This window comes from Galeopterus variegatus, unplaced genomic scaffold (assembly GCF_000696425.1).
Source record: "Galeopterus variegatus unplaced genomic scaffold, G_variegatus-3.0.2 Scaffold1612, whole genome shotgun sequence".
Classification (NCBI taxonomy): domain Eukaryota; kingdom Metazoa; phylum Chordata; class Mammalia; order Dermoptera; family Cynocephalidae; genus Galeopterus; species Galeopterus variegatus.
This window is the reverse complement of record NW_007727723.1, coordinates 282,848-309,730: the sequence shown is the minus strand read 5'-3', so window position 1 is coordinate 309,730 and position 26,883 is coordinate 282,848. Positions and strand designations below refer to the sequence as shown.

At 39.5% G+C, this 26,883-nt stretch overlaps 1 protein-coding gene across 1 annotated transcript in view; it reads right to left on the bottom strand.

The window, feature by feature from the left end:
• Nucleotides 1-209: 209 nt before the first annotated feature.
• LOC103594718 (neuroblastoma-amplified sequence) overlaps nucleotides 210-26,883 on the bottom strand; it is a 301,995-nt gene continuing 275,321 nt past the window's right edge. The window contains exons 40-43 of the mRNA XM_008577970.1: nucleotides 23,155-23,294; nucleotides 20,084-20,228; nucleotides 12,792-12,920; nucleotides 210-666 (exon numbers count right to left, since the gene is read on the bottom strand). Of these exons, the coding sequence (XP_008576192.1) occupies nucleotides 391-666; nucleotides 12,792-12,920; nucleotides 20,084-20,228; nucleotides 23,155-23,294 (690 nt within the window). The 3' untranslated portion in view covers nucleotides 210-390. The remainder of the gene's footprint in view (nucleotides 667-12,791; nucleotides 12,921-20,083; nucleotides 20,229-23,154; nucleotides 23,295-26,883) is intronic.

The window sequence follows — 26,883 nt, the reverse complement described above, 5'->3', positions numbered from 1 at the left end:
GCAACGTCTGCCCCAGGTCATCTAGCTAACCTGGGACCTGAAGCCTGGCCCACCCTTCCTCCCTCCTATGAGGCCTGCCCCAACCACGCGCCATTCCGCACACTCCCTCCCATTCTAACGCCTGCCCCCACCCCAACCAATGATCTGAACTACAGTTTTAGACACTATTAATTGTATTCTATCCAGAAAAGGCAGTTAAAAAAAAAAAAGTCAGTCAATAAGGAAGTATATTAACCAGTCAATATGAGAAAGGACAAAAAGTTTAACAAACGGCAGCTTGCTCATCGTTTATACGCAGCTTTATTTGCAGCTTGCTGGAACCACCAAGAACAACGACTGCACCCGAGGTGCTGCAGGAGGCGGCGCTGGAGCCTGGCGGCGGAAAGGCGCTCACACCCAGTGCTGCCCGGCGCTGAGCGCGGCGCTGAACGTCCTCAGGGCCCGGTGGGTTCCCCTCGCGGCCAGAAGGAGCGACCCGGCTTCGGCTTCGTGGCCGGCCTCCCGCAGGTGTCTGGCCAGCTCCTCCGCATCCCAGCGTCCTTGCTGGAGGCTGGCCAGGAGGTGTCCGATGACACGCGGATAGAAGGGCGTGGAGACGCACTTCGCCAACAGCCTGGCGTCCAGCAGCAGGGAAAGCAGTTCTTGGTCACAATTTGAATCATTCACCTGTGAGAAATAAGACAGGCAAAGCATGAGCGGTGCTTGCTCGGCTCTGCTCTCCCCAGACGCGTCCTGCTCGCTCCTGGGCCGCCGGGCGGCGCCTCTGGCCCATCGAACGTACCTCGCCCAGGCACAAGGGCACCTGCTCTGAAAAGCACCGGCAGGACAGCGCCTCTCTGAGGTCACAGACATGGCGTCTTTTTAACACATGAAGACACAGCCACGTCCCGAGAACCCCGCTTGAATCACTCCTACAGCTATGGTACTAGTGCCAGAAACCTGCCAAACACTGCCACGTGCTACCTCACTGAGCTCTCCGTGCAAGCCTGGAAAACCGGCCACTTCTGCCTCACACTGACAGACAAGGGGACTGAGGTGTAAGAACTTCGCTTAACACTTGTAGTTAGTAAGTCACAGAGCCAGATTATGGATTTGGTCAGTCTTAACTTCAAAGCCTGTGCTCTGAACAACCACATTTACCATTTCATCTGTAGTCACTGCAGCCCGTTTTCCTTAAACCCAAATCTCTCTTGAACGCAGATCCACATGAAAAAAATTCTTTTCAAACATGAAAACCTTTTTTCTACTCTACTGAGAAAAGAATGTGGTCCTCAACCCCACTGATATAAATGGGATAACCAACAGTGGGGTTTTAAATTGTTCTTGCCTGAGCCTCTAGAAAGCTCAGTAACAACCTTATCTTCTTAAGAAATGTTTCTATAGGCTCTTCTGGCTTGTGTATTCTCTGTGCTGTCTTTTCCCCTGGTCTTATCTTTAGTCTATGTATAGTTTTCCATGGCTTTGATACTTAGTATATATTTTTCTATTTTATATAATTGTCCATATTTTTGTAAGGAATCGACTGAACACTGGTTACATAGCACACACGGGGCATCTGAGTTACTGTGCCTGTTGTTGCTTTGGTTCATCCTTGAAAATAAGAAATCCCTCCACCCAACCCTATAGGAGAGAAGAGAGTGTGTGCAAGGGTGCTGCAGACAAATGTTTGATAAAATACATGGATTAAATGCTCAGAATCCAAACACTGCAGAGTAATACTTTCTTTGTTGCCCTGAATAAGTTTTCAAGGTTGGGTCACCTTTATTATTCTTTGGGTTTACTCACTAACCCTCTCTATGGGGGTCTGACAGACTCCTAGAAAGAGAGTGGCAGATTCTTCCAGCTCGAGGAGGGACAGGGGCTCTGTCAACACCCGCAGCTACTGCTCCTTGTTCCCTTCTCAATGCGTGTTTCTCTCCAGTGCAATGGCATCCTTCAAATCAGTTTCTGGCTGGATGTACCCAGCTTTTCAGAAGCTTCCCACATCCTGGCAGGGAGGGAGCAAGGGGTGGGCAAGGGCAGGAAAGGCTGTCTACTTTTCAAAAGCTCGCTATTTAAGGGCTTGGCTTGGAAAGCCCAAGGCTAAAGTCACGGAAATGAAACACAATGTTTCCCCTTCAACCCTGATTCACTCACAAGTTCCCTTAAGGAAGGCAGCGTCTAAGAATGCTGACCTGCATTGAGCTTGCGCAGTGATCAAGGACAAGTCTGGGGGAAATTTTAGTGCTTCTCATAACCAAGTGCTAGGAAAAATAGAAGTGGCTGACTTAATTTTATTTCCTTCCTCTGACTTTCTACCTGGTCTGGCTCTGTGCAAAAGTACGGAATGGCTAGAATACACTTAATAAAGTCATTTGCAAGTAAAATTCTATATAGACAATTATTCTGTATATATTTGGGGTAAAACAGAGAACGGAAGAATAAAGAACAAGATGGTCGTTGTAATGACTCATTCCAACAACTGCATTTTAAAGAAGAGGAGTCTGAAGGTCAGAGAACGAGCAAATAGCCCAAGATCAGAGAGCCAAGACGCTCCCTTCCACACACCGGGCCACCTGTGTTAGGGCACCAGGGCCAAACTAAGTCCTTGCCCTCCGCACAGCCGGGTGTCTGCTGGGCATCCTGAAGCGTTCTCAGCCACTCTTACATGCCCGCCACATGGCTACGTTAATTTGTTAAGCCTGAAGTTGCCTTCATTCTTCCTGTTTAGGACAGTCGTCTTCATTTTTCCTATTTTTAACTAAAATTCTAACGAAAGTTACTAAAAACCTAGTACTCTCTACCATAGAAGCCTGGTAATGTCTTACCACCCATTACTCATTCTAACCTACTTTATATTTCTTTTTGAAAGAAAAAGAGAAAAGAAAAAAGCAAAAATAGTTTAAAAAAAGAAAGAAGTCATCCATATTTGGATCACCACAAGAAACTGTTTTACAGTCCTTTCCTCTCCAGTAGTTGCCCATGTGTACAGATATTTTTTCACAATCAATCATATGATATTTGAACCCCACTATTACTATTATATGCTAAGAATTAAAAAAAGATTATGTAGTTTTCATTCTTAGAAATTTTAATGGTCACAAAATAGTCTATTGAATGAAGAATTAAAAAAAGATTATGTAGTTTTCATTCTTAGAAATTTTAATGGTCACAAAATAGTCAAATGTTTTTTTTGGGGGGTTCTATTTCATTTGGTTCTGCTCTGATCTTAATTATTTCTTTCTGTCTACTACATTTGGGATTGGATTGTTCTTGTTATTCTAATTCTTTGAGGTGCAGTGTTAGCTTATTTTAAATCTTTCTATTCTTTACATGTAAGCATTTACTACAATACACTTCCCTCTTAGATCTGCTTTTGCAGCATCCCACAGGTTTTGGTACGATGCTTCATTATTTTCATTAGTTTCGAAAAACTTTTTGATTTCCTGTTGGACCCGTATGTTGTTCAGGAGGATGTTGTTTAATTTCCATGCGCTGGTATAGTTTCCAGAGTTTTGCTTGTTATTGATTGAATTGAATGAATGGTACAAGTTATTTAACTTCTGCTATAAATATTCCAGTTGTTTTTAATTGTTTAATATTATTGAAACACTACAATAAATGTTTTTATGCACATATTATCTTCTTTATTTGCATTATGTCCATAAGTCAGGTTACCAAGAGAGGTATTATTAGGGTGTTACAGTTTGAACTTTGTTCTCCCCAAATTCATATGTTGAATTCCTAATCCCTAGTGGCTCAAAATGTGACTGCATTGGGAGATAGGGCCCTTAAAGAGGTAATTATGGTAAAACGAGGTCATTAGGATGGGCTCTAATCCAATATAAGTGGTATCCTCACAAGAAGAGAAGATTAGGGCACACACATAAATCAAGGGTCAGTCATGTGCAGGCACGGTGAGAAGGAAGCCATCTACATGCCAAGGAGAGAGACCTCCGAAGAAATCAACCTTGCTGACACCTTGATATTGGACTTCTAGCCTCCAGACTTGTAAGAAAATAAATTCATATTGTTTAAACATTAGTATGTGGTACTTCGTCATGGTACCCCTGAGAAAACAGATAAGTGGGGCAAAGTATCTGAAACCTGTTTTGGCTCTGAATATGCATGTAAGTGCAACCACATCATGATACCAAATGGTGCCAGTTTACAGTGGTGGCATCAGTAGAGGAATGTGTCAGTTTCACCATAAACTGCTCAGGTTTTAGGTGTTATTATTTTAAAAGAAAATCATTTGTTAATTTAGAAGGTATATAATGGTATCTCAAGGCTGCTTTAATTTGAATTTGTTTATTTGCAAAAACAATTTTTTTTTTCCCATATACCATCACTCAAAATATCCGTGGGTTCCACATCTGCGGATTTAACCAACAGTGGATCATAAATATTCAGGGGAGGAAAAGGATGATTGTGTCTGTACTGAACACGTATAGATGTTTTTCCTTGTCATTATTCCCTAAACAACACACAACAACTATTTACATAGCATTTGCATTGTATTAGGTATTATAATTACTCTAAGATGATTTAAAGTATGTATGACGATATTACATAAATATACACAAATACTATGCCATTTTGTATCAGGGACTTGAGCAAACATGGATTTTGTTATCTGAGGGGCTCCTGGAACCAATCCCCATGGATATCAACAGACAGCTGTATTTTCTATCATTTTTTATTTTTTGTTTGGGAAAGGATCACATCCTTTGCTCATTTAGTAGAGCTGTAACATCTTACGTTCACATGTGAAGGAGTTCTTTGTATAATTTTAATATTAACCCTGATTTTAGTTATCACAAATATTCTAACCTGTTGTCTGCAATTCTGTTTTGGTTATTTTTTGTTGTATGGAAGTTTTAAATTTTTACATTGTTAGGAAAAAGACCTATTCTTTTATGATGTTTCTATTGCTTTCAAACTTAGAAGTCATAATTCCTCAAAGGAACTGATATATATTCTTTCTTTATTGTCTGACTTTTAATTGATCAGGAATTGACTTTGGTATATGGTCTTTGGAAAACCACACATCCCTGATGTTGGATTGACTGGTGTTTTAAGGGCTTTAAGGAGAAAATATATTCTGTCTTTTCTGGACTCAGTTTGTATGTTTGAAATAAACATGAGAAAAGTCCAGGAGAATTAGTTGATTTAATTCCCCTGAACAAATAACTTCGAATTAGAGTGAGAGACAGTCTGTCATTGTGAAAAGGAGACAGGCTTCTGGGTTAGGAACCAATTTCCAGTCCTGGCTCCGTCACTAAGCAGCTCTGTGACCTTGTTAAGGACAAACTCTCTGAGCTTCAGTTTCCACATGGGAAATACAAGCTGTCAGTAAGGGCTGGAGACAATACAAGCTTTTAAGAGCTTCATACAATGTCTGGTGCAGAGTTCAAGTTCAGTAGATAGCTCAAGTTATTATAGGCAAACAAATCAGGAATAAAGGATTTTTTACAAGGGGAAGGGCTTACATGTATCAGAAGATGAGTAGAACACTTGCCATCTCTGTTAGAGATTGGTTTTTTGGTGAGTGTGGGAGTAATTTTTGAGAATAACTGAAACTTTGCAAATCTTGGGAAGAAATCTATTAAAGCACAAAGCAGTACTGTCTTCCAAGCCATTAAAATGTTATCTGCTTAATTCCTCTTTCAACAATAGGTAATGAACCCTCTCTGAATTAAAATCTTTGATTTTATATCTATTAAAGCACAAAGCAGTACTGTCTTCCAAGCCATTAAAATGTTATCTGCTTAATTCCCCTTTCAACAATAGGTAATGAACCCTCTCTGAATTAAAATCTTTGATTTTATGGATCTATACCAAGCTAAGAGTAATTATAGTAATGAGGTAAGCTGAAATTCCAGAAGCATAATGCTTGCAGGGTCTCATTTCAATTACTTTAAAGAAGATTATTTAATATTATTTCACTGTTTACTTTATGGAAGGACATGTGTCTTATTTTTACATATACTATTACCAATAAAAGTTATTAAAAATATCAACCACAAGGGCAGAAAAATTAAAGGGCAACACAGGTCTACACTTGGGATAAGAAAAATGCCTGCAGATGATTTTTTGTATTCTGTATTTATCTGAATATGATATTCAGATTCCTTTTCTCAGCATACCATCAATTCCACTCCTTTCATGGCATTTAACAGTATGCCTCTTCTGACACCAAAATTAGAACAAATCATCTGTTTTATGACCTAACAATGAGAGGGAGAGAATCTTTTGAAAACCCAACTTGATCACTTCTGTAACCATAACAAATGTTGGATTTGGAGCCCTGAGTCTGGCTAGTTCCACACGTTGTACCTATTTAATTCCTTGTGTTATTATTTCATATGTCAACCTCTCCATGAGATAATTCTTTTAAACACAGGAATGATGATATTTTATTTCATCTTTACAAACGTCCTATGCGTTCCTCATTCCACACACAGTACTGGACTGTGCACAGTGGGTGCGCTTAATATGACTGTTCACACTAGTTAAGTCAACCAACCACCAGTGGTGCACAGAAACTGAAGGGTTAGCCCAGGAGCGAGCTGCCTGTCGCTGGAGGCATCCAGCCGAGAACTCTGTGAGGTGCTGCTGCAGCTTTTCCTGCATCAAGAAGACCTGCACAGGCTGAGGGTAAATGACGACAGGCGCAAGTAACAGATCTTGTATGTTCAAGCTAAAATGATAGTTAGAAATGAGTAGAGAGGCCCATAAGTCTGAGAAAAAGAGCTGTTACCCCAAGAGCCAAAAGAACAACGATGATAAAAGATGTCAGTTTAATACCAGCTGGTGCCTGTAAGATGTATGGAAAAGTACTTGCTTGATTCTTTGCCTCACTTGGGTCACTTAAGTCCAACTCAGTTTGGACACACTTAGAAGAAAATAACTGATATTAGGTGCAATACAAAAGAAGGACTTTGCAGACACCAAACGAGGTTGTTAGGACCCCACCCCAATCTCCCTGCTATCGCGGCAGGCAAGGCAGGAAGCAGAGTGCGTGAGGCTGAGCTGGGCATGGAGAAGGCAGCGCTGAGGGGCACCCCAGGGTGGGGGAGACACCCACTAGGAAGGGACTAGTTAGAAACGTGGATAGAGTTAAAGGGAGAACAAAGAAAGGAGGGTTTCTTGGTTTTGTATAAATATTCTAATTCACACGTACTTTTCTGAGAATCTTTACAATTCTCACTCCAACCTGGACACTGGTCATTGTAAACAATATTGGTAGGTTCTGGCACCTTCATGGCAAGATGAAAGGAGATGGGCATCATATTTATTAAATATATGGAGGACTGTCATTGGAAGAAGGACCTGCCTAATTCTGGAGCAACTCCCCAAGGCAGGACTAGGGTTAATGTGTTGAAGAGAAAAGGGTGCAGGGTGCAGGCCTCATTTAGGAGGTGCTCTCATGTCATACTCTCTACCCCAAATGGCACAGAGACCCCGGAGGTGGCAGCTGCCTGCCCTCAGCAGTGCTCAGCCAGAGCCTGGGTGAGTTAATGGGCTTAAAACAGCAGCCTGACTGGGCAAGCTGTTGCACTAGCTCTGCTCTAGTCTTTTTCAGTGCTAATATAATATGCATTAAGGTGATTTCAACAATTTCATTTCTTTGTAGAATTAACCCTTTTCCAATATAATACAGCCTTCCTAGTTATATTAAAAGCAGCCGTGTGGTTGAGTATGGACTTTGAACTTTAGTTCTGTGGTTTAAATTTCAGCCCTGGCTGCCTGCTATCCGAGTTACCTCTGAGTCTCAGTGTTTTCATTTGTGAAACCAAAATATCTTCTCACAGGATTATTAAGAAGATAAAGCGAGAATGTGCCTATTATAATACTTGGCATAGAGAAGGGACTTAAAAGATGTTAGTTATTATTAGCTACATGGAGAAACCCTTAATTAGATGCTAAAGGTCTTAAACCCTTCCCCTAGGACCCCACAAATTACTCTTTAGCAAGCAGAGTGGCCTAGGACAAGCCCTGGGACACGGGGTGGGGTAGAGACCCTGAGCAGCACCTAAGAGGAGGAAGCGACGAAGGGCAAAGCCATCGCAAATCTGGACTATGAAACGGGAACATTTCCAGTGCATAAAACTGTTGTACATATGTACCTGTTCATTTTGATGGAAAGAGTCAAGAGACTTCCATCTGAATAGAAAATATTCTAGAGGTAAGATTCAAACACACCACCAGGAGTACTCTTTTTGGAGAGAATATGGTTTTGAAGGTGATCTCCCAATTTCACTGAAACTGATGGTGAGGGTTACCCAGCACTCTGTAAAACACAGGGTTTTAATCATTCACCAACAATATAATCTCAAAGAAGGACTTTGCATTTCTGGCCCAGGAAGAAGGCTGTTGGCCATCTGTAAAAGGTGAGATGCTAAACACCAGAGGTTTGCAATTTCAGAAAAGCTTAGAGAAAGAAATGAGTACTACTATTGGAGAAAAAGCCAGCACAGTCTCTGGCATCAGAACTTAAGCATCATCCTTTTAACTGTAAACACCTATAAAGCTGTCTGTATCTTATAATGAACAGCAGAATAACATGGGCTATCAGCAAACAAGAGGGGCATTGTGCACTTGGATCTGCACACTGTGCAGGAGCAATCGCTATCAGAGGAGTCCCTTCGCCAGATGTTTCTTCTTTTAATGTCAACAGAAACTACTGTCAACAACCAATGAGGGGAAAACTGAAGTTACTAATGAACTCAATCCCCCTACTAATGGACAGAGTGAACAGCAAAATCAAAATAAAAAGAGAAAGCAAAAGTTTTATATTTTTTACTGCAATAATGAGGATGACTTAAAAATAGCTAGACGGGAGTCCTGAAAAATGCCCACTGAATTCTTCCTTTAGAAAAAAATGTTACATGAGCCTTTAATGGTGCTAGGAGAGCAATGACGAATTACAGTAATTTCATATTTCATTTATACAGCATTCTCGAAATGACAAAATTACAGAGATGAAGAACAGATTAGTAGTTGTCAGGGGTTACTTGGGGTGGGGAGGGAAAAGGTGGCAGTGGCTATAAAGGGTAGCATGACGGATCCTTGTGACAGAACTGTTCTGTAACTGGAGTGAAAGTCACATGAATCTACTTGTGACAATATCACATACAACTACACAGACACACACACACATACGATGAATGCGTGTAAAATTGGTGAAATCTGAATAAGGTGGACAGATTGTATCAATGTTAACATCCTGGTTATAATATTAAGATGTTACCATTGAGGGAAACTGGGTGAAGAGTATAAGAGATCTCACTGAACTATTTCTTATAACTGTATGTGAATTTTAAATGATCTCAAAATAAAAAGTTAAAAAAAAATTTTAAATGGAAAACTCTGCAAAACATTAGCCTTTGAAGGGTACAAAAGGTCTGAAGATACTCCGCATTTCCATGGAGCACACAGGAAGGGCACAGATGGGGTAGCCTAATGTGAACACTCAGCCTAGCAGACAGAAGTCCCCATGGTCTCATTACTGAATTCCTGAAAGTAAAGGTCTCAGTGGTAGAGTGATGCAGCCCAGCAATTTATACCTGTGGCTTTGACTTCTGCATTGGAAGGGCACAGAGGTTTTGTGTGCTATCATCACAACCACAGGGAAACCACTCAGTCTGCAGAGCAGTTTTAAACCCACCAAGTGTGAGCACAATCAGAACGTCAAACATGTAGATGAAAGCGTTATAGAGGTAAATTAGTGCCATTTAAAAATGGCTTGGGTATTGCAATGTTCCCATTTAAGTTCGTATTTTGATAGTCCCTGTGTGTGTGGGGGTGGGGGGCTGTGTGAGTAGCAAGTTTTGTTAGCAGTTAGGGAGCCTCTGTACTAGCTGCAGTTCTGATGGCTGTATTTGAGATAAAGAATCTTTAAAATGAAAACCGATCCACTCACCCTATGGAATTCAAGAGTACATCAAGAGAGCTTTATGCAGGATAAATACAGAAAGGCAATGTATGTACATCACTGTTTTACTCTCAGAGAGGTCCATGGAAAATTCTAGTGAGAATGCTTAAGCAGAGATACTAACACAGTATATGATATTGGGAAGGAAAAAAAATGCACTGAATATATGCAGTCTGATTTTCTTCAGTTTTCTCTTTTTCCTGATTTCTTGGATTTATAAGAAGAAAACTAAGAACAAAAAAACTAACTATAATTCTCAGTTTCATATAAATACCAAAAGCTGTGCAACTTTTATTTTAGCACATATAGGCAGGGAGACTACCAATATACAAGTCTCCCAGCTTCCCTACTTCAGTCCAGCTCCCAAAGAGGCTACTGTTATGATTAATGATCAGTGAGAATGGAGGGTAGTCACAAAACCTTTGCAGAAAATTTTACATTATTTTGAAAATAAATCTAAATGAAAAAAAGGCATTAGATTTTTCTCATTTTCTTAATGAGTGTTTCCAAATACAATTACATTCTACCTTCAGTAACCATTTACAGAACTTTATTCTTTGTCGTTAATGAAATTTTATTTCAATGATGTATTTTCATCAATCTCTTCACTGTTTTGTGGAACAAGCATATACATCTGCTCTAGGATTTTCCTTCTCTCTCTGATCCCTAGAAGACATCCTGTCATATTTTTGTTAATATATATGTATTGTATATATAAATTATTTACGTGTGTGTATGTCTGTGTATGTGTATAGTGTGTGTGTACACACGTAATTCAAATGAATGATCTTCCTACTAAAGGGTTTCAGTAAGGATCATACAAGATGAGTTCATTAAATCACAACCCTAAGTTATCTAATGCTAAAGCATAAAATTTAAAAATGGAAGAGAATGTTTCTTCTTTTTAAATCTGTCATGGGCCTGAGAATAAAACAGTGATGTATTATACATTGCCTTTCTGTATTCATCCTGCACAGAGCTTTCCTGATGCGTTCCTGAATTCCATATGTGACTGTATCAGTCTTCCTTTTAGAATTTCAAGATTTTTGTCTCAAATGCATCTGTCAGAACTGCAACTAGAACAGGAGCTCCCTATTATGTAGTTGTAATGACAAGACAATCAGCTTGGAGGGATATGTTTTTTTTTTTCCCTTCATCTTGCAGATGTAATGTATCATGTTTATACATGTGCATATGTTGATCTATCCTTGCATCCCAGGAATGAATCCCACCTGATCATGGTGTATGATCTTTTTAATGTGTTGCTGGATTCTGTTTGCTAGAGGATCTTCACATTTGCATTCATTAGAGATACTGGTCTGTAATTCCCAATGACATTCTTCACAGAAATAGAAAAAAAAAAAAAAATCTTAAAATTTGTATGGAACCAGACAAGACCCCGTACAGTGAAAGCAATCTTGAACAAAAATAACAAAGATGGAGGCATCATACGTCCTGACTTCAAAATATACTGTAAAGCTATAGTAACCAAAACAGCATGATATTGGCATAAAAGCAGACAAATTGATCAATGGAACAGAATAGACAGCCCTGAAATAAACCCATGCACTTGTAGCCTATAGATTTTCCACAAAGGTGCCAAAAATATACAATAGGGAAAAGACAGCCTCTTCAACAAATGGTGCTGGGAAAACTGGATATCCACATGAAGAAGATTGAACTAGACCGCTATCTCTCACCATACACAAAAATCAACTTAAAATGTATCTAAGACCTAAATTTAAGACCAAAAACTATAGAAACTACTAGAGGAAATGCTACACGAAATGTGAGTGGGAAGCACTTTCTTGAGTGAGATTACAAAGGTACAGGCAACTAAAGTAAAAATATATAAATGGACTACATTATAAAAAGCTTCTGCACAGCAAGGGACACTGTCAGCAATCTACAGAATGGGAGAAAGTGTCTGCCAACTACACATAAGACAAGGGGATAATATCCAGAATACATAAGGAACTCAAACAACACAACAGCAAAAAACCAAATACCCAATTAAAAAAATGGGCAAAGACGTGAACAGACATTTCTCAAAAGAAGACATAGAAATGGTCAACAAGCACATAAAAAAATGCTCAACATCGCTAATCATCAGAGAAATGCAAATTAAAACCACAAAGAGTTATCATCTCATCCCAGTTAGAATGGCCATTATCAACAAGATTAAAAAAAAATAACAAATGCTGGGCCAGGATGTGGAGAAAAAGGAACTCGCCAACATTGCTGGTGGGAGAGTAAATTAGTGCAACCATTGTGGAAAACAGTATGGAGTTTCCTCAGAGAACTAAAAATAGATCTATTCTATGACTCGGCTATCCTACTACTGGGTATATATGCAAAAGAAATGAAATCAATATATTAAAAAGACACCTGCACTCCCATGTTCACTGCACTGCTATTCACAATTGCCAAGAGATGGAATCAATCTAAATGTTCATCAACAGATGAATGGATAAAAAATACTATGGTACATATATACAATGGAATACTACTCAGCTGTTTAAAATATTATATCCTATCATTTGCAGCAACATGGAACTGGAAACCATCATGTTAAGTGAAGTAAGGCAGGCACAAAAAGACAAATGCCAAATGCCACATAATATCACAAAACTATGCTATCTACCCTAAGGGAAACACTGTGCAGTATAATGCAGGTATTGAAACAACACACTGTACCCCACAAATATGTACAAATAAATATTTCGATCCCGTTGCCGGTCCTGGTCCGGTACAGGCGCGACACTGAGGGTTGCGATCCGTTGCCGGTCACGAAAAAAGACAAAAAGGAAAAAAAAATTTTTTTTTGAAGAAAAGTAAAAATAAATAAATAAATAAATTCTACTGGGTATACCTTGGCAACAGCTGCAATTTGTTCCAGTGCCAGGGCGTGCAGATGCTCATCTGGGCTCTCGAGCAGAAGCTTCAGGGCCGGGAGCAGGAGGGACTGGTTCAGCAGCAGCAGGCACAGCTCCTTCACACACTGAAACCACAGGAGCACGACATGAGCGAGGTCAAGGAAGCACGTCTTTCTTATGCCGGTGCTGTTCTGGCTGGATCTTTCCTCCTCTTGTTCTACGAGTGTGTGTGTGTGTAAAGCGCACATGGGACCATACTGAGTACAGGGCTTGGTACCCACTTCTTTCACTTCACAATAATTGTGAACATCTTTCCAGGCTATAACATACAATATTGCTTTTAATGGCTGCATAGTACTCCATGTATACCTATAGTACTATAATTTTTTTCTTAAACTCTCAAAGCCCTAGTTTCTTCTCAAGTAAAATATAGGTATTTATATCTACAGTGCAGTTTTTGTTTTATGTGTTTATTTGTTAATGAATATAATATACAAGGTGAATCATATAGTAAAGACTTAATAAAGGCTATTATCAATTGTTAATATTGTTAACAATATCTAGTTATCCACAGAAACAAACTAAATTAGCAAATAAAATATTTTAAGACCTGTTAATAATTCTAATGTCAAGGTGAATCGAATCTTTGATAAGCTTAAGATATTCCATCTTCATGAAAACTTTCTGTGGTGCATAAAGATGAAAATGTGCTTGGATCTTCACAAGTGTATCTGAATTTTATTTTCTGCCCTTTATTACACCAGCTGAAGCTGTCATCAAAGAGTAGGCTTTTATATAAGGTAACAAATGATAATCCTTTACAACAAAATTATGAAAGAATAAAAAATAAATCTGCAAGCTGTTTGCCCTGCTGAGCTATGCTACCTCTGGTCTCCTGACTCTAGCTCCAACATAAATAACCGAACACTTGGACCAATGACCAGACAATGAGTGCACCCCAGTTACACGAAAGCAAGGGTTGTTTTCAAAGAACTGAGGACCACTGCCCTCTGTGAGACTGATTTTTTCTCTTGTGCTACTCAAACAGTAGCAGACCAGAGAAGAAAAACTCAAATTTATGATATTTTCAAAATTCTTTCACATTATTATAAAGCAGAGATAGAATAAGGAGGACACAAAGAAGCTCCCGTTTAAAGCTTAGGATAAAGTTCTCTTCGAAATTCTATTTATTATAGGTTTTTAGCTTTTACCCAGCACACCTCTTCTGGAAATCAGCAAGGCCTTCAAATTTCAGAGTGGAAGGTTGTGCTACACAAACCTGTGAGACGCTGATAACTCTCAGCAGCGCAGCAGTTTGTAAAATGTATACTTGAAGCATTATGGATTCTAGTTCAGAAAAGTAATGTGTGGGCCTTAAAGAACACACACCACACAGAGGAGTCTCACCAAGCATCTGGGCCAAAGAGAAATGCAGATTTTTTCATCTAGGATGCCAAATCTTAAAGAACATATTTGGGAGGATGAAACACAAACTCCCACGCATGACACTCTGGCCTGGCCAGCCATGTCAGGACTCTCTTCCTGTGACCTCCTCCTCCTCTTCCTTTTCCTGCTTGCAGGTGACAGCCGTGCTCCCCACCCACACATTCCACAGAGAGCGTAGTCCACTTCCACCTTTCTGATGGAAGCGTTCTGTATCTTCGCTGTCCAATACCACTGCCATGAACTTCATGCACATGTGAGATGTGGACAGTGCAATGAGAAAATGCATTTTTAATTTTATTTAAGTTTAAATATTCATAGCGACGTGTGGCCATAGTCCACAGTACTGGACGGTGCAGCTGCCAGGTGTTGGACTCACACCTCTGGGTCTTTGCACTCAGTGTAACTTCTGCTCTTTCTCTGTCTGATTAACCCCTACTTATTCTTTGAATCTCAGCTTTAAAAGGCACAGAAAACTCACATCTCCTCTGTGAAGGCACCTCTGAACATCTCATGTTAGCATTCTTTCTATGTTCTAAATGCATAACCTTGCCTAAATTATTATCTTGCCTCTTGTATTACTGTAATTATTTACTTCTCTTTGTGCCTCTTTTGAGGGCAAGAATATCTTTCCTTCTCTGTTCCAAACTTGCTTTGTACATGCCATATCTAAAATTACTTGTACTTAACAATCATATTTTCTTACTCAATAAGTTATCAATAATGTGTAAACAAGTATTTCTCAGCAATGTATGATGTTTAGACTAAACATAACACTTGGCTAACCCTAGCTTTAATGACAAATTTCATGAAATAACCTGTATACCCCTTTGAACAAGCATAATGGATAGATGGCACATAGCCAGGCAAGGACATCCAAGAATGGAGGAGCTCATTTTATGTGAGCTACTGAGTACTTTTAATCTCTTAACTAAGAGTTATTGGCCAAATACTCACTTTGTTTTAAAATACTAAATCCTCTACTATGTGTGTTGGGAATTTCCCCCTTGTGTTGCAAGAGGGGCATTTACTAGGAGATTTACAATGGGATTTTGGAAACTTCAAGAAAAGCTGAAGCAGCAGAAAAAAACACAAAACACCTTATTTGACACCTTCGCAGCTCAAACCTGTCTGACCATCAGGACACAGAACAACACCAAGATGGGAGTGAATGAAGAGGATTAGGAAGGCCTGGGCTCAGAGCTAGGCCCCGACCCTCGGCATCTGTTTTGCCAGTGCACTGTGATTTATGGTCACACATTGGAGCGTGATGCCCGTGGCCTGTGGTCATCAGAGAAGCAGGACCAGTCCACCAACACTCCTGTCCTCACACGACCCTGCTGCTGGCCCTGGGGCATAAAACATCAAAAGTTTGCAGGGCCTGCAGTGGGATCACGGGGCACAAGGTATGCAGGGACTGGTGACACAGGGACCAAAGGGCTTGTCATATGTGCTGGACATTGCACAGGGGTTTGCAGGGACCTGCTGAAGAGTGGGTCCTCCCTCTCCAGCAGGTCCCACTGCAGTTACCTAGATGGCCAGCAGCCCCAGGTCAGCCGAGATCTTGGCTAGCTGGGTCTCCCCATGGTGATCACACATGGCGCTTGGGCCAGCTGGGTGATGTGGCAGCCGCGGGCCCATGCTCTCTAGAGCCTGTCAGGTTGTGCTGGGTCTAAAGCTCGGAGCTCCACCTGGGACACAGCTTCCTTGAGCTGAACACCACCCGCTTCTCATCCTACATTTCAGTACACATCATCTCATTTAGTTTTCTCCTCCTATCCTTTGAGGAAGGTGCTACCATAATTTTACTAATCAGGTGAGGAAAGCAGAGTGTAGAAAGGTTAAATAACTTGCATTTTGTCTGATTCTAAAAATCAAGCTCCTGACATTATCAAAAGTGGCTTCACCATGATGGAGCTCAACCACATTGAGATTTAGAAGCTGGGGGTTAGGTAGGCTCATCATTAGCTGGTGACTCACTTTCACACAACAGCTGCACAGCATCTGTGACTGCAATTCATGATGAGCTGCAGCTAAAGCATGGACCTTCTGGGTCAGTCATAAATAGCAGGAACTTTGGATTTTAAATCTGTAAATGCCAAGAACCTATTTTATGCCAATTTCTTATTGTATACATCCTCTACTCTTGAGAATGCTTCACATATTGCCATGGCTACAAGCTGAGAAGATGGAAAAGTAACTTTCAAGACTGCAGGACACATGACCTGTGAGAAACAGGGACTTTATCCTGCTGGAAATATTTTCCATCAGGAAAATCATCAGGGCCATAAGTAAGCAAGTGCCATGAGCAACAGCAAATAATCACGAAAAGGCATTCTAAAGAGTCATGAAGGAAAGAAATCTATAAATACGGGAGCTTAGTGGGGGACGGGAAAAGGGGATGAAGAAAGTGAGCCCACTGAAGTACTCTGTCATAAACAATTACGCACACACACTTCATAAGCCATGGAGAAGGACAACGAGAGGTACTGGGTGGAAAAAAAAAAATGAGTCACAGATAATCTTACCACTACGGTGATATAATACTATGGAACTCTGAAATTAAACTATGAAACTTCCAAATTTGGTAAAATAAACTTAACAAGACATTTCCACTTTGTAACAGCAGTGTTCCTTCCTTTGTAACACTTTCAATTCACATTCAAACACAGTTAGCCATTGATAAAAATGGTATATGCCATTTGCAAACCTCTTCTAATCACAGCATCCTAAGAAAAATATTTGTGTGTGCCCAATTAATAGACCAGAAACTGAGGCAACATAAGGAAAATGAAGAAAAGTCATTGTAGCAACAGAGCTTCCTGAATCTTTCATTTCATCAAATTGGAAAAGTGATAATGACCTACTTTGAAAAGGGGTTCAATCCAATACCTGTCTCCTCACCCCAAGAGAAGTATGGACTTACAAAAAGTAGTGAATTATGTGCTATGAATGAAGCAGGACACAGAGACCCTCATCTCATTCTCCTTATAGGCCTGGAGACCTTGAGAAATAGACAGAACTAGAGTCCCCTCGGAGACCATCCAGTTTAACCCCTTATTTCAGAGACCAGAAAACAAAGGTCCAGAGAGTTTGGTGATTTTTCTCAAGTTCGTAGATCACGTGGCCCATCCAGAATAGGAACAGTACAACTCCATGCATTACTAGGGCTCCTTCTGCTCTACTATGTATGATGTTCCCTGCCCTTAAGGTGTTCCCAGTCCCAATAAAGAGAGACAAGTAAACTCCTTTCCATAGTGTGAACAGTACTCTAACAGATGTGTGCTTTAGGTGCTGTGCTACATATTCTGATTTCCTAAAAATACTTAGGAATCACTGACCAGATGATTCTGAGATCAAACGGGACCACTGCAAGTAACTTAACATATTACTATATTTGTCAAAATATCTCAACCTAGCTGTAGAAGCATATTAGAAAGCTGAATTATCACAGGTATGTAACTTCTCATTTAACCACCAAGTCTTATTTCTTGATAGAAAACAGAAAGTACAACTTGTTATACATTAATCAATGAAAAGAATATACTTTTCCTTCTATGTTCTACAAGGTTTCTGTAAAATTTCAATGTTAACACTGATAGGGTATACTACTGCTATGGACACTCACATATATCTATTCCCTATTCTCAGGCGGCTAAAAGACAATATATGAAACTGTCATTGAGCCTTGATTTGCTAGTGGAACAATGTCAGGGTTAAGATGCAGAGGCCATGTCGTCAGCTAACCTACTTTCTTTGCCTTAGAAAAGTTACAGCAAAACCTAATCAACAAGGATATTTTAAAAAACAAATAAACTTCTCTAGGCAATAACAGAGATCCTAACAGCCTAAAAACACTGATCATCTAGACGCTAAATTCTACAGGCCATTCTTGAAGGAAGTATTATGGAAAAGGGAAAATTGACAATAAAATGTATGACACTGTATAATACAGACATTCAGTGCACATACATCCCAAATGTGGCAAGAATGGCTCATCTGGAAGTATTCCTTTTTCAAACATTCAAACACAGAGACTTGGTTTGAGGAAAGATCCACTACTCGTGGCCTGAGGAAGTGGGAACAAGACACTTAACCTCAGATCCTCCCTTCCATCATCTGTCAAATGGAAATAAAGGAATCTCCTTACAGGTGGTGGTGAAGGTTAAAGAAGACAGTGTGAGTGAAATCCCAAGAGCGTTAGTAAATGTTAGTCATTACGATTATCACCAGCTTGTGAGATAGTAACATTAGATCCGAAATAGTGTTTTCCTAACTTAGATTCGACAGAACTGACAGCAGCACACGTCTGGTGTTCAGTCCTGATCTAACAACGCTTGATCTTTGCCTACATGAAGGCAAAGGTAAAAGCCATTTTATTTACATATTACTTACCCTGGTGTGGTAATAAACTGTGGTAGGTCCCCACTCTGAATCCACCCACAGGTGTCACACAGATGATACAGCCATAGTTCCCACCCACCAGGTGCTCACGATATAGCAGAGGAGAATCACAGGTGGAAGAGTAGCTGATACACGCAGACTGTGGTACACAAATCACACTCCACTGGAGCAAGGAGAGTTTACTTCTGGTGTTGATTCTTTAAATATTTTACAGAATAACTTTGTCATTCTGGTGGTTGAAAGACTTCTTTAAATGTATAAAATAGTCTAAAATTCAATCTAAAAACACTTATCCAGTCCCTCACTTAGAAAACAGTTCATTAAATGTGCATTCATAATAAGAATATTTTCCTTGAGTGATTACAATGAGGATTGAAAGGATCATATTTATAATTTTATTTTCAAGTTTATCTCCTATGTGGTAGAAACTCAAAACCAATTAATCAATTTAATGCCATTATCCAAATGCTTAAATTTAAGACACAAAAATTGCTCAAACAATATACTGCTGAGATGAGATCCACAGCAGGGGGCGGTAATTAATATGTGCTTATTTTAGTGTGTCCAAATATTGTGGTAGAAACTCAAAACCAATTAATCAATTTAATGCCATTATCCAAATGCTTAAATTTAATACACAAAAATTGCTCAAACAATATACTGCTGAGATGAGATCCACAGCAGGGGGCGGTAATTAATATGTGCTTATTTTAGTGTGTCCAAATACTAATCAATTTAATGCCATTATCCAAATGCTTAAATTTAATACACAAAAATTGCTCAAACAATATACTGCTGAGATGAGATCCACAGCAGGGGGCGGTAATTAATATGTGCTTATTTTAGTGTGTCCAAATATATGTGTGTGTGTGTCTACATATGCATATATTCATGTGTATATATGTATATAAAATGAGTATCTCTGTAACAGTCAAATCATGGGATCAAATAGAGAACAAAGGTCAGAAAGGAGGTGGCTGAGTTTTTACCATATTTTGTACACAATAAACATGACGGTTATGCAACCTCATTACAATGATGTCAGAAAGTATGTAAAAATCAGACTGCTTGGTTCCCTGCTGAGAGGAATCCTAAAGCTTACCATTACTTTACTAAGTGGCCTGGTTCAGACACATAACACACGAGCAACCCCTTGGAACATAACTTGAGTTAGACACAAAATGGCATTCAGAAGGAATTAAAAACTGGCTTATACTCTGGAATTGCAAAAGGAATACTGCTTCAGAGGTCCACCAAAAAGAAAATTAGCTCAAAGCATCCTTCAGCATTGTTTTTCTGCATTTGATCCATTGCAAATTATGGGCCTCTCCTGGTATTAACTTAAATGTTCCTCAAGTACAGTCACTGGGCCTGCTCATAATAAAGAGTTTTTATAAGAAAAGGGATACCCCCAGCAAAGCCACTTGAAACATCCACTCACCTCTGCAGGCAGCATCTGCTTGGTGTTATATAAAGAGCGACAGATTTTCAAAACTTCATTCCCCAGTGCTTCCTTGTTTTCCATTGTGCATCTGGTTAGCATCATTGTAGCTAGTCTCACCCATGGATTATTGATTATGCTGGTTCTAACGGAGAAAAATGCAAGGCATTGATTGGAAATGACTGAAGCTATCATCATTGTGATAAGAAATTTTAAAACAGAAAAGAAATCTAATTTTATGAAATATAATGCTCATGGTAAACTACAATCAGAATCTAGATGCTAAGTTCCTTCAAGTCGATCTTATAGAAAAGGTAACATCTGAAAGAGAAGAAGCAGTGTACTGTGGTATCACCAAGACACCCAACAGCATGGAGGCAGTCAGTGGAGCTGGAAGAGCACAGGCTGTGAGGCCAGAGAGACTCAGGTATAAGTCCTGGATCCTTGATTCATTACTTGGGTGACTCAGAGAAGTTACTTCAAACTCTCACCCTCGTTGTACGGTTTTGAGGAAGCCACCCAACATTTGTAGGTCTCAGTTTTTTCATTGGGAAAAGGAGGTTTAATGTTTTCCTTGCAGAGTTGCTTTATTTAATAACTGATATCTGCAATTGCAAAGTAACACTCTTAATGCAGGAACACCTTACTGTTTACTACATAAATACTGGTTGTTGTTGATCATATTACTATTATCACTGCTATGGGTCAGGGCAGGACTGGATTACAGTCAGGGAAGTGCATAGCAGAGGTCAGCTTTTGCACAGATCTGAGGAAGCAAGTATGATCGCATGTTATGTTCTTATTGTTTTCTTCTATCTGAAACATAAAAGCACAGAAAAGTTTGCCTTTTCCTTCCCTTCTTTGACTACCACTACCCCATGTTTCATAAAAAACATCACAATTTGCATTTCAATAGACAACTTAAAGGTAAATTCATTTTATGGTCCCAGGAGCAGGGTACTGATTTTACTTACATTTTCTTAAACTTTTAGTATTTTGGAGTCTGCTGTCTCATAAGAACAGCACTAGGTTCTAGACATTGAACAACTGAGGATGGTCCTTCCCTTGAAATATTTTATTCCTTGCCCCCAGAGAAAAAATTTAAGTGCAGCTACAATACTAGCCTTTGGCAAAGCCTTTGTGTCCCAGCTCAAATTAGCAATGTATAAGGATGAAGAATTCTGCTTATTTCAAGATGCAGACAGAGACCTATGAGAGCATTGAGAGGCTGAGAAGTCTTGTAACATTCAAGACTTTACTCTCTGCTCTTCTTTTTCAGAGTCTGAATTCAGTGCTCCTGGGTTTGTCACTAACAGGCTGTCTCACTGTAGCAGAAATTCTGGCCTGCCAGCACAGTGAACCACTGGGCAATGTGGCTTTGACAACAAATTATCAAAATATATTTTTCACCAGCCAATAATGATACACTGGATGAAAATTATGAATCTTCCACAAATACAAATCTATTCTACTACATACATGACTACAAAAGTAAGAACATAACTTTAAAAATTACAAATTCATTAAATGTTTTAAAAATGCAATAAATGTTCTAATAAAGCTGATTTTGGTTCTTGTGGGTAAGTGAATGATTTTAAATGGTCAGTGTTCTAAAAGTAAAAGAAACCGTAAAACCAGAATTAACTAATCTATTAAAGGTGTCATACTTCAAATACAAAAATGAGGTTATGAAGAGGTCTACAATTCAACCCTAATAATTTCCTAACCAAGTAAAGCAGAACTGACAATATAATTAGTGGTCCCCACACCCACTTCCCATCTTGCTCCCCTGAGGAGTTTGTTCAGAAACAGATTACAGTTCCCAGTACACAGAGTTGGACTCGGCAAGTGGAGCATGGGACTCAGGACCCTGCTTTAACAAGCACTCCTAGGTCCTGAGGAAGCTCCACCAAGATCCCTGGGAACCATATGGAAATGCCCTGCCACAAGCAAAAACAATAGTTTTATGATGCGAGAGCCTGTACTGTAGAGTTTCAAATAGTGAAGGTAAGAAAAACCACAAGTCACCATGCCATCTCTGTCACAAATAAGAGAGATCTAAAAACATTTTTTTCCTTCTGAAAACACTTGGTTAAAAAACCAAAACAAAACAAAAACACCACTTCCCTTTGCTTCAGAAATCCCTAACAGTCTTATCCTAGATTTAAGGTGAAGAGTCTTTTCCAGGTGTTCTAGGGCAGCCCTAAACTATTCACAGGATAATTTATTTTCAGGAAAACATCCTTCTTTAACGTCTGAGTCTGCTTGCTAAGTTTGGGAGGAACAAGATCAGCCCTGGAGCAACAGGTACGTGGGGCAGGGTGCCGGTGCTCGTATATTCTGCCACTGAGGAGCAGCAGTTCACGATAGCCAGTTTATGTGCCGACAGGAGATCTGGCCACTTCATCCAAAGGAAAGGCGAAAGGTATGAGACTGACAGCACGAGGACTGGGTAATTACCCCACACAGTTCTGAGTGGCAGCTGCAGGCCCAGCATGACATAGAGAAAGGGAGGAGTGACTGGTTAGAATTGTCTCCTCCACTTATCAGCCTTGTGGTGCCTGAAGTTACTTAACTTCCGAGCCTTAATTTCTTCATCTATAAAATAAGATAACATCTCCTTCCCATATAGGTTTGTTATGTGAATGACTGATAATACACATAAATTGCACATAACATCCTGTGTTCTCAATGAATGGGAATTATTCATTTACCCCATACGGATTCTCAAGTTAGCATTGTAAACTCTATTAAAAGACAGTCAAGAAATTTCCTGGTAAAAATACCAGAAGAAAATTGTTTTGTTGACATCATAATTCAGATGTTATTATCAAGCACTGTCTAATACTTTTGAATAAAATATTTCAGTTTAGGTCAAGGAGAAATGAAAAGACATTGCAATATTTCAGAAAACAATTTTAATTTCCTCTAAAGGCAAATATTGATCACACACACACACACACACACACACAAAATCATTCCTTCATTGGCTCTTTTGAAGGTGCTACATTTTTAGAACTAAATTCCAGATAGAGGAACTCTAATTAGGCTAATTTTATTTTAAAACTTACACATATTCACTTTTCATAGGTGGCCAAGCTTGCAACAGTAAAACCAAGTGCTGAAATTCAACCTCGTGGTGACTAGATTCCAGGAGTTCTATAAATAGACAGTAGCGTTTCTCTTCATTATCAGTGTCAGCTATGTCTACCTGTAAGTAGAAATACACACTTGAAACTGGGGCAAAAGCAACTGAATTGGTTTACAGCAGAATTCAAATTTGGTAATTTTGATTAAACACTTTTTTGAAAATTTTTATAATGTGCTAAGGGAAGATCCAAGAACATCAAAACAAAACAAAACAAACAAAAAAACACCTTCAAAAGCTCTATGCCTTACTCAATTTCAAACAATTATGTTAAAATTATTTATAACTACAATTTACAAGAAGTTTCTTAACCTTATTAACATAAATTCAAACAAGTAGACTTCCACTGCACTGGCTCATTGGTTTTTAACACGTATTATTATAAAATACTGAATTGCTTTATTTGAAATTGTAATATTTCACCATACTCAACCCCAGGAGAATTTTTTGAAGTTTATATTATCCAAAATTAATTTCTAATTTTCATTAGAAAATTGCTAAACCCAGGGCCGGCCCGGTGGCGCACTGCTACAGTGCGCCGCTTGGGAAGTGTGAGCGGCGCTCCCGCCGAGGGTTCGGATCCCACATACAGACCGGCCGCTCACTGGCTGAGCGAGGTGCGGGAGCAACACCGAGGGTTGCGATCCCATTGCCGGTCCCGGTCCGTTACGGGCGTGACACTGAGGGTTGCGATCCGTTGCCGGTCACGAAAAAAGACAAAAAGAAAAAGAAAAAAAAAAAGAAGAAGAAAATTGCTAAACCTTCGTATTGTCCAGAAAATTTCTCTAGTTTGAAATTAGTTTACTATAACACATTTGCCATATGATTTTTCTTGCTATAAACCAAAATAAAGTAAAATATCCTTTATTCACATTTCTAATAGAAAAGCAGTCTCGGTTAAATATAGAGCACTAATTCTTCCTCTCATTAAATAACTAAATGATTTTTTTTTTTTTTTGCATTGAGGCAGTCCTAAGACAAATCACATCTCCAATGCCTCTGTTAATGAAAATGTTTGCTATTTTAAGTTATAAAGCAGTTTTAAGCATAAAAGTAAGCAAAAATCTAGTACTCCCATTTTCCAGCCTCTCTCAACATAGATTCTCCATACTTGGGTATACGAACATTCATGACAACAAATTCTTAATGAATTGGGTACACAGATGTTCAGATGATGATGATACCTTGAAAGGATAATGAGAATGGACGATTACCTATATATTTGCGAAATGGTCTGCACTAGTGCATGTCTCTAAAACATTTAATTTAACCATCATTCTGGCTGTGATCCCAAGAAGCCATTGGAAAAAGTCACACCATGAATTCTGCATTTTCACAAAAGTTGATATGTACTACATAATTATTGGTAATTGCTATGGGAAGCCCTGCTCACAGAGCCAAATCCTTCAAAACCTGCCTTAAAGCCCCGAGTCATTTTTGTATGGAATAATAACTCCAAAGTACTTTACAGTTTTTGAAATAATTTCATAATACAGTAAGTCAGTTGACTCTTAAAAACGTTTTGTGTGGAGGATAGAGCAGGAATTAGTAACTCACTAATAAGTAAACAGGCACCACTATCCTAGAGACATCCCAAAATAAAATAATAATCAGAACAGGATATTCTGAAAGTAGGGGACACAATAAGCTAGGCAAGCTTTAAATTATTTAAGTTGGTCTTCTAATTGGGACTTTGGCAATATTGGATTGCCTATTTATGAAGAAACATTTTTTTTTTTAGATCTCAAACTCAAGACATCCATCTGCTGTTACCTGACCTCATATCCTTCAACTCATCTCCAGCCTCAGTGCCACAATGTTCCTTGCATACAATCATGCACACGCCCAACTCAGGCACATTCATCTTTCCTCTGCCTGGCACTTTCTTCTTCCAGGTATCTGAGCGGCTCATTCCCTCATGTCCCTCAAGTTTCTCAAATGTCAACATATCAGCACAGGCCTTGCTTAACTGCCTCACCTAACGGAGTGTTCCACCAGCCTATCTATCTTCCTTACCCAGTTTCATTTTCATTCTTAGCACTTACAATCACGGGACATGTTATGTATTTATTTATTGCCTTTCTTCTTCCATAAGAATGTAAGCTCCTTAAAAGCAGTCTATTTTTTGTTCACCAGTTTATCCTCACTACTTAAAATAATGCCTGCTATAGAGCAGATGCACAGGGAATACTCACTGAGTGAATAAATGTACTAATGAATGGACATGTGTATGAATGTATAAAGTTAATTTGTCATCTATAAAATAACTTTGCATAAATTATCTTCAGTATTCACAGAGAGACCCTTGTGGCACCAGAGCCTAGTCTAAGGCCCAGAGGGAAGCACCCATACCCCAGCAGCCACTGAGGTGAGCCAAGACCCATGTGGCACCAAGGCTCAGTCTAAGGCCCCAGGGAGAAGGGAGGCGCACATAGCCCAGCAGCCACCCCGGTGAGCCGAGAGCAGACCCTTGTGGCGCAGGATTCCAGTTTAAGGCTCTGGGGGGGAAGGAAAGTGCACACAGCCCAGTAGGCGCCGAGGTGAGCTGAGACCTTCACAGTACCAGGGGCTCAGTCTACAGCCATGGAAAGCTAGAACAGGAGCCAAGCTGGTGTAATACAGATACCACTAAACTTTCTGTCACCACAAGGACAGATCACCACCACAATAGCAGCCAGCGCCACTCTACAGGCAACCTGCCACTGACATGACTACACTGATATAAGAAGAGTCACTAGTAGAGCCTGCAAACAGAGGAGGAAGTCTTTATCCTCATAGCCAACCCCAGAGTAACAAAAGAAGCAAGTCCTCTACCATATGACCAAACATCAATGAAAAAACACCAGAACTACAAACGAAAAAGAAGATATGACACCACCAAAGGAATACAGTAATGCTCAAATTCCATACCCCATAGAATAGGGAATCCTTGAAATGTCTGAAAAACAAATCCAAGCAATGATCATAAGAAAGCTTGAAGAAATAAAAGAAGACTCAATTAGAGAACACAAGGAAACAAGAAAAAAATCCAGAATATGAAGGATGAAATTTACAAAGAGATTAACACCTTAAAAAAGAATACAGCAGAACTCCTAGAAATGAAAGATCCACTCACTGAAATAAACACAACAGAAAGCTTAAGCAGCAGGTTAGAGCAAGCAGAAGAAAGAATTTCAGATCTCAAAGATGGGCTTTCTGAAATAACCCTGGCAGACCAAAAAAAAAAAAAAAAAAGGAAAAAAGAACTAAAAATAATGAAGAATATCTAAGAGAGATAGCAGGCAACCTCAAATGTTCTAACATCTGAATTATGGGTATTCCCGAAGGGGAGGAGAAAGGAAAAGGTATTGAAAACCTATTCAAGGGAATAATAATAGAAAACTTCCAAGTGATAGGGAGAGATGCAGACCTTCAGATCCAGGAAGCTCAAAGGTCCCCAAACAGATTCAATCCAAAAAGATCCTCCCCAAGACACACATACTCAAATTTGCAAAGCTCAAAGACAAAGAGAAAATTCTTTTTTTTTTTTTCCTTTTTGTCTTTTTTACTGACCGGTAACGGGATCGCAACCCTCAGTGTCGCGCCCATACCGGGGACCGGCAACGGGATCGCAACCCTCGGTGTTGCACCCGCACCGCGCTCAGCCAGTGAG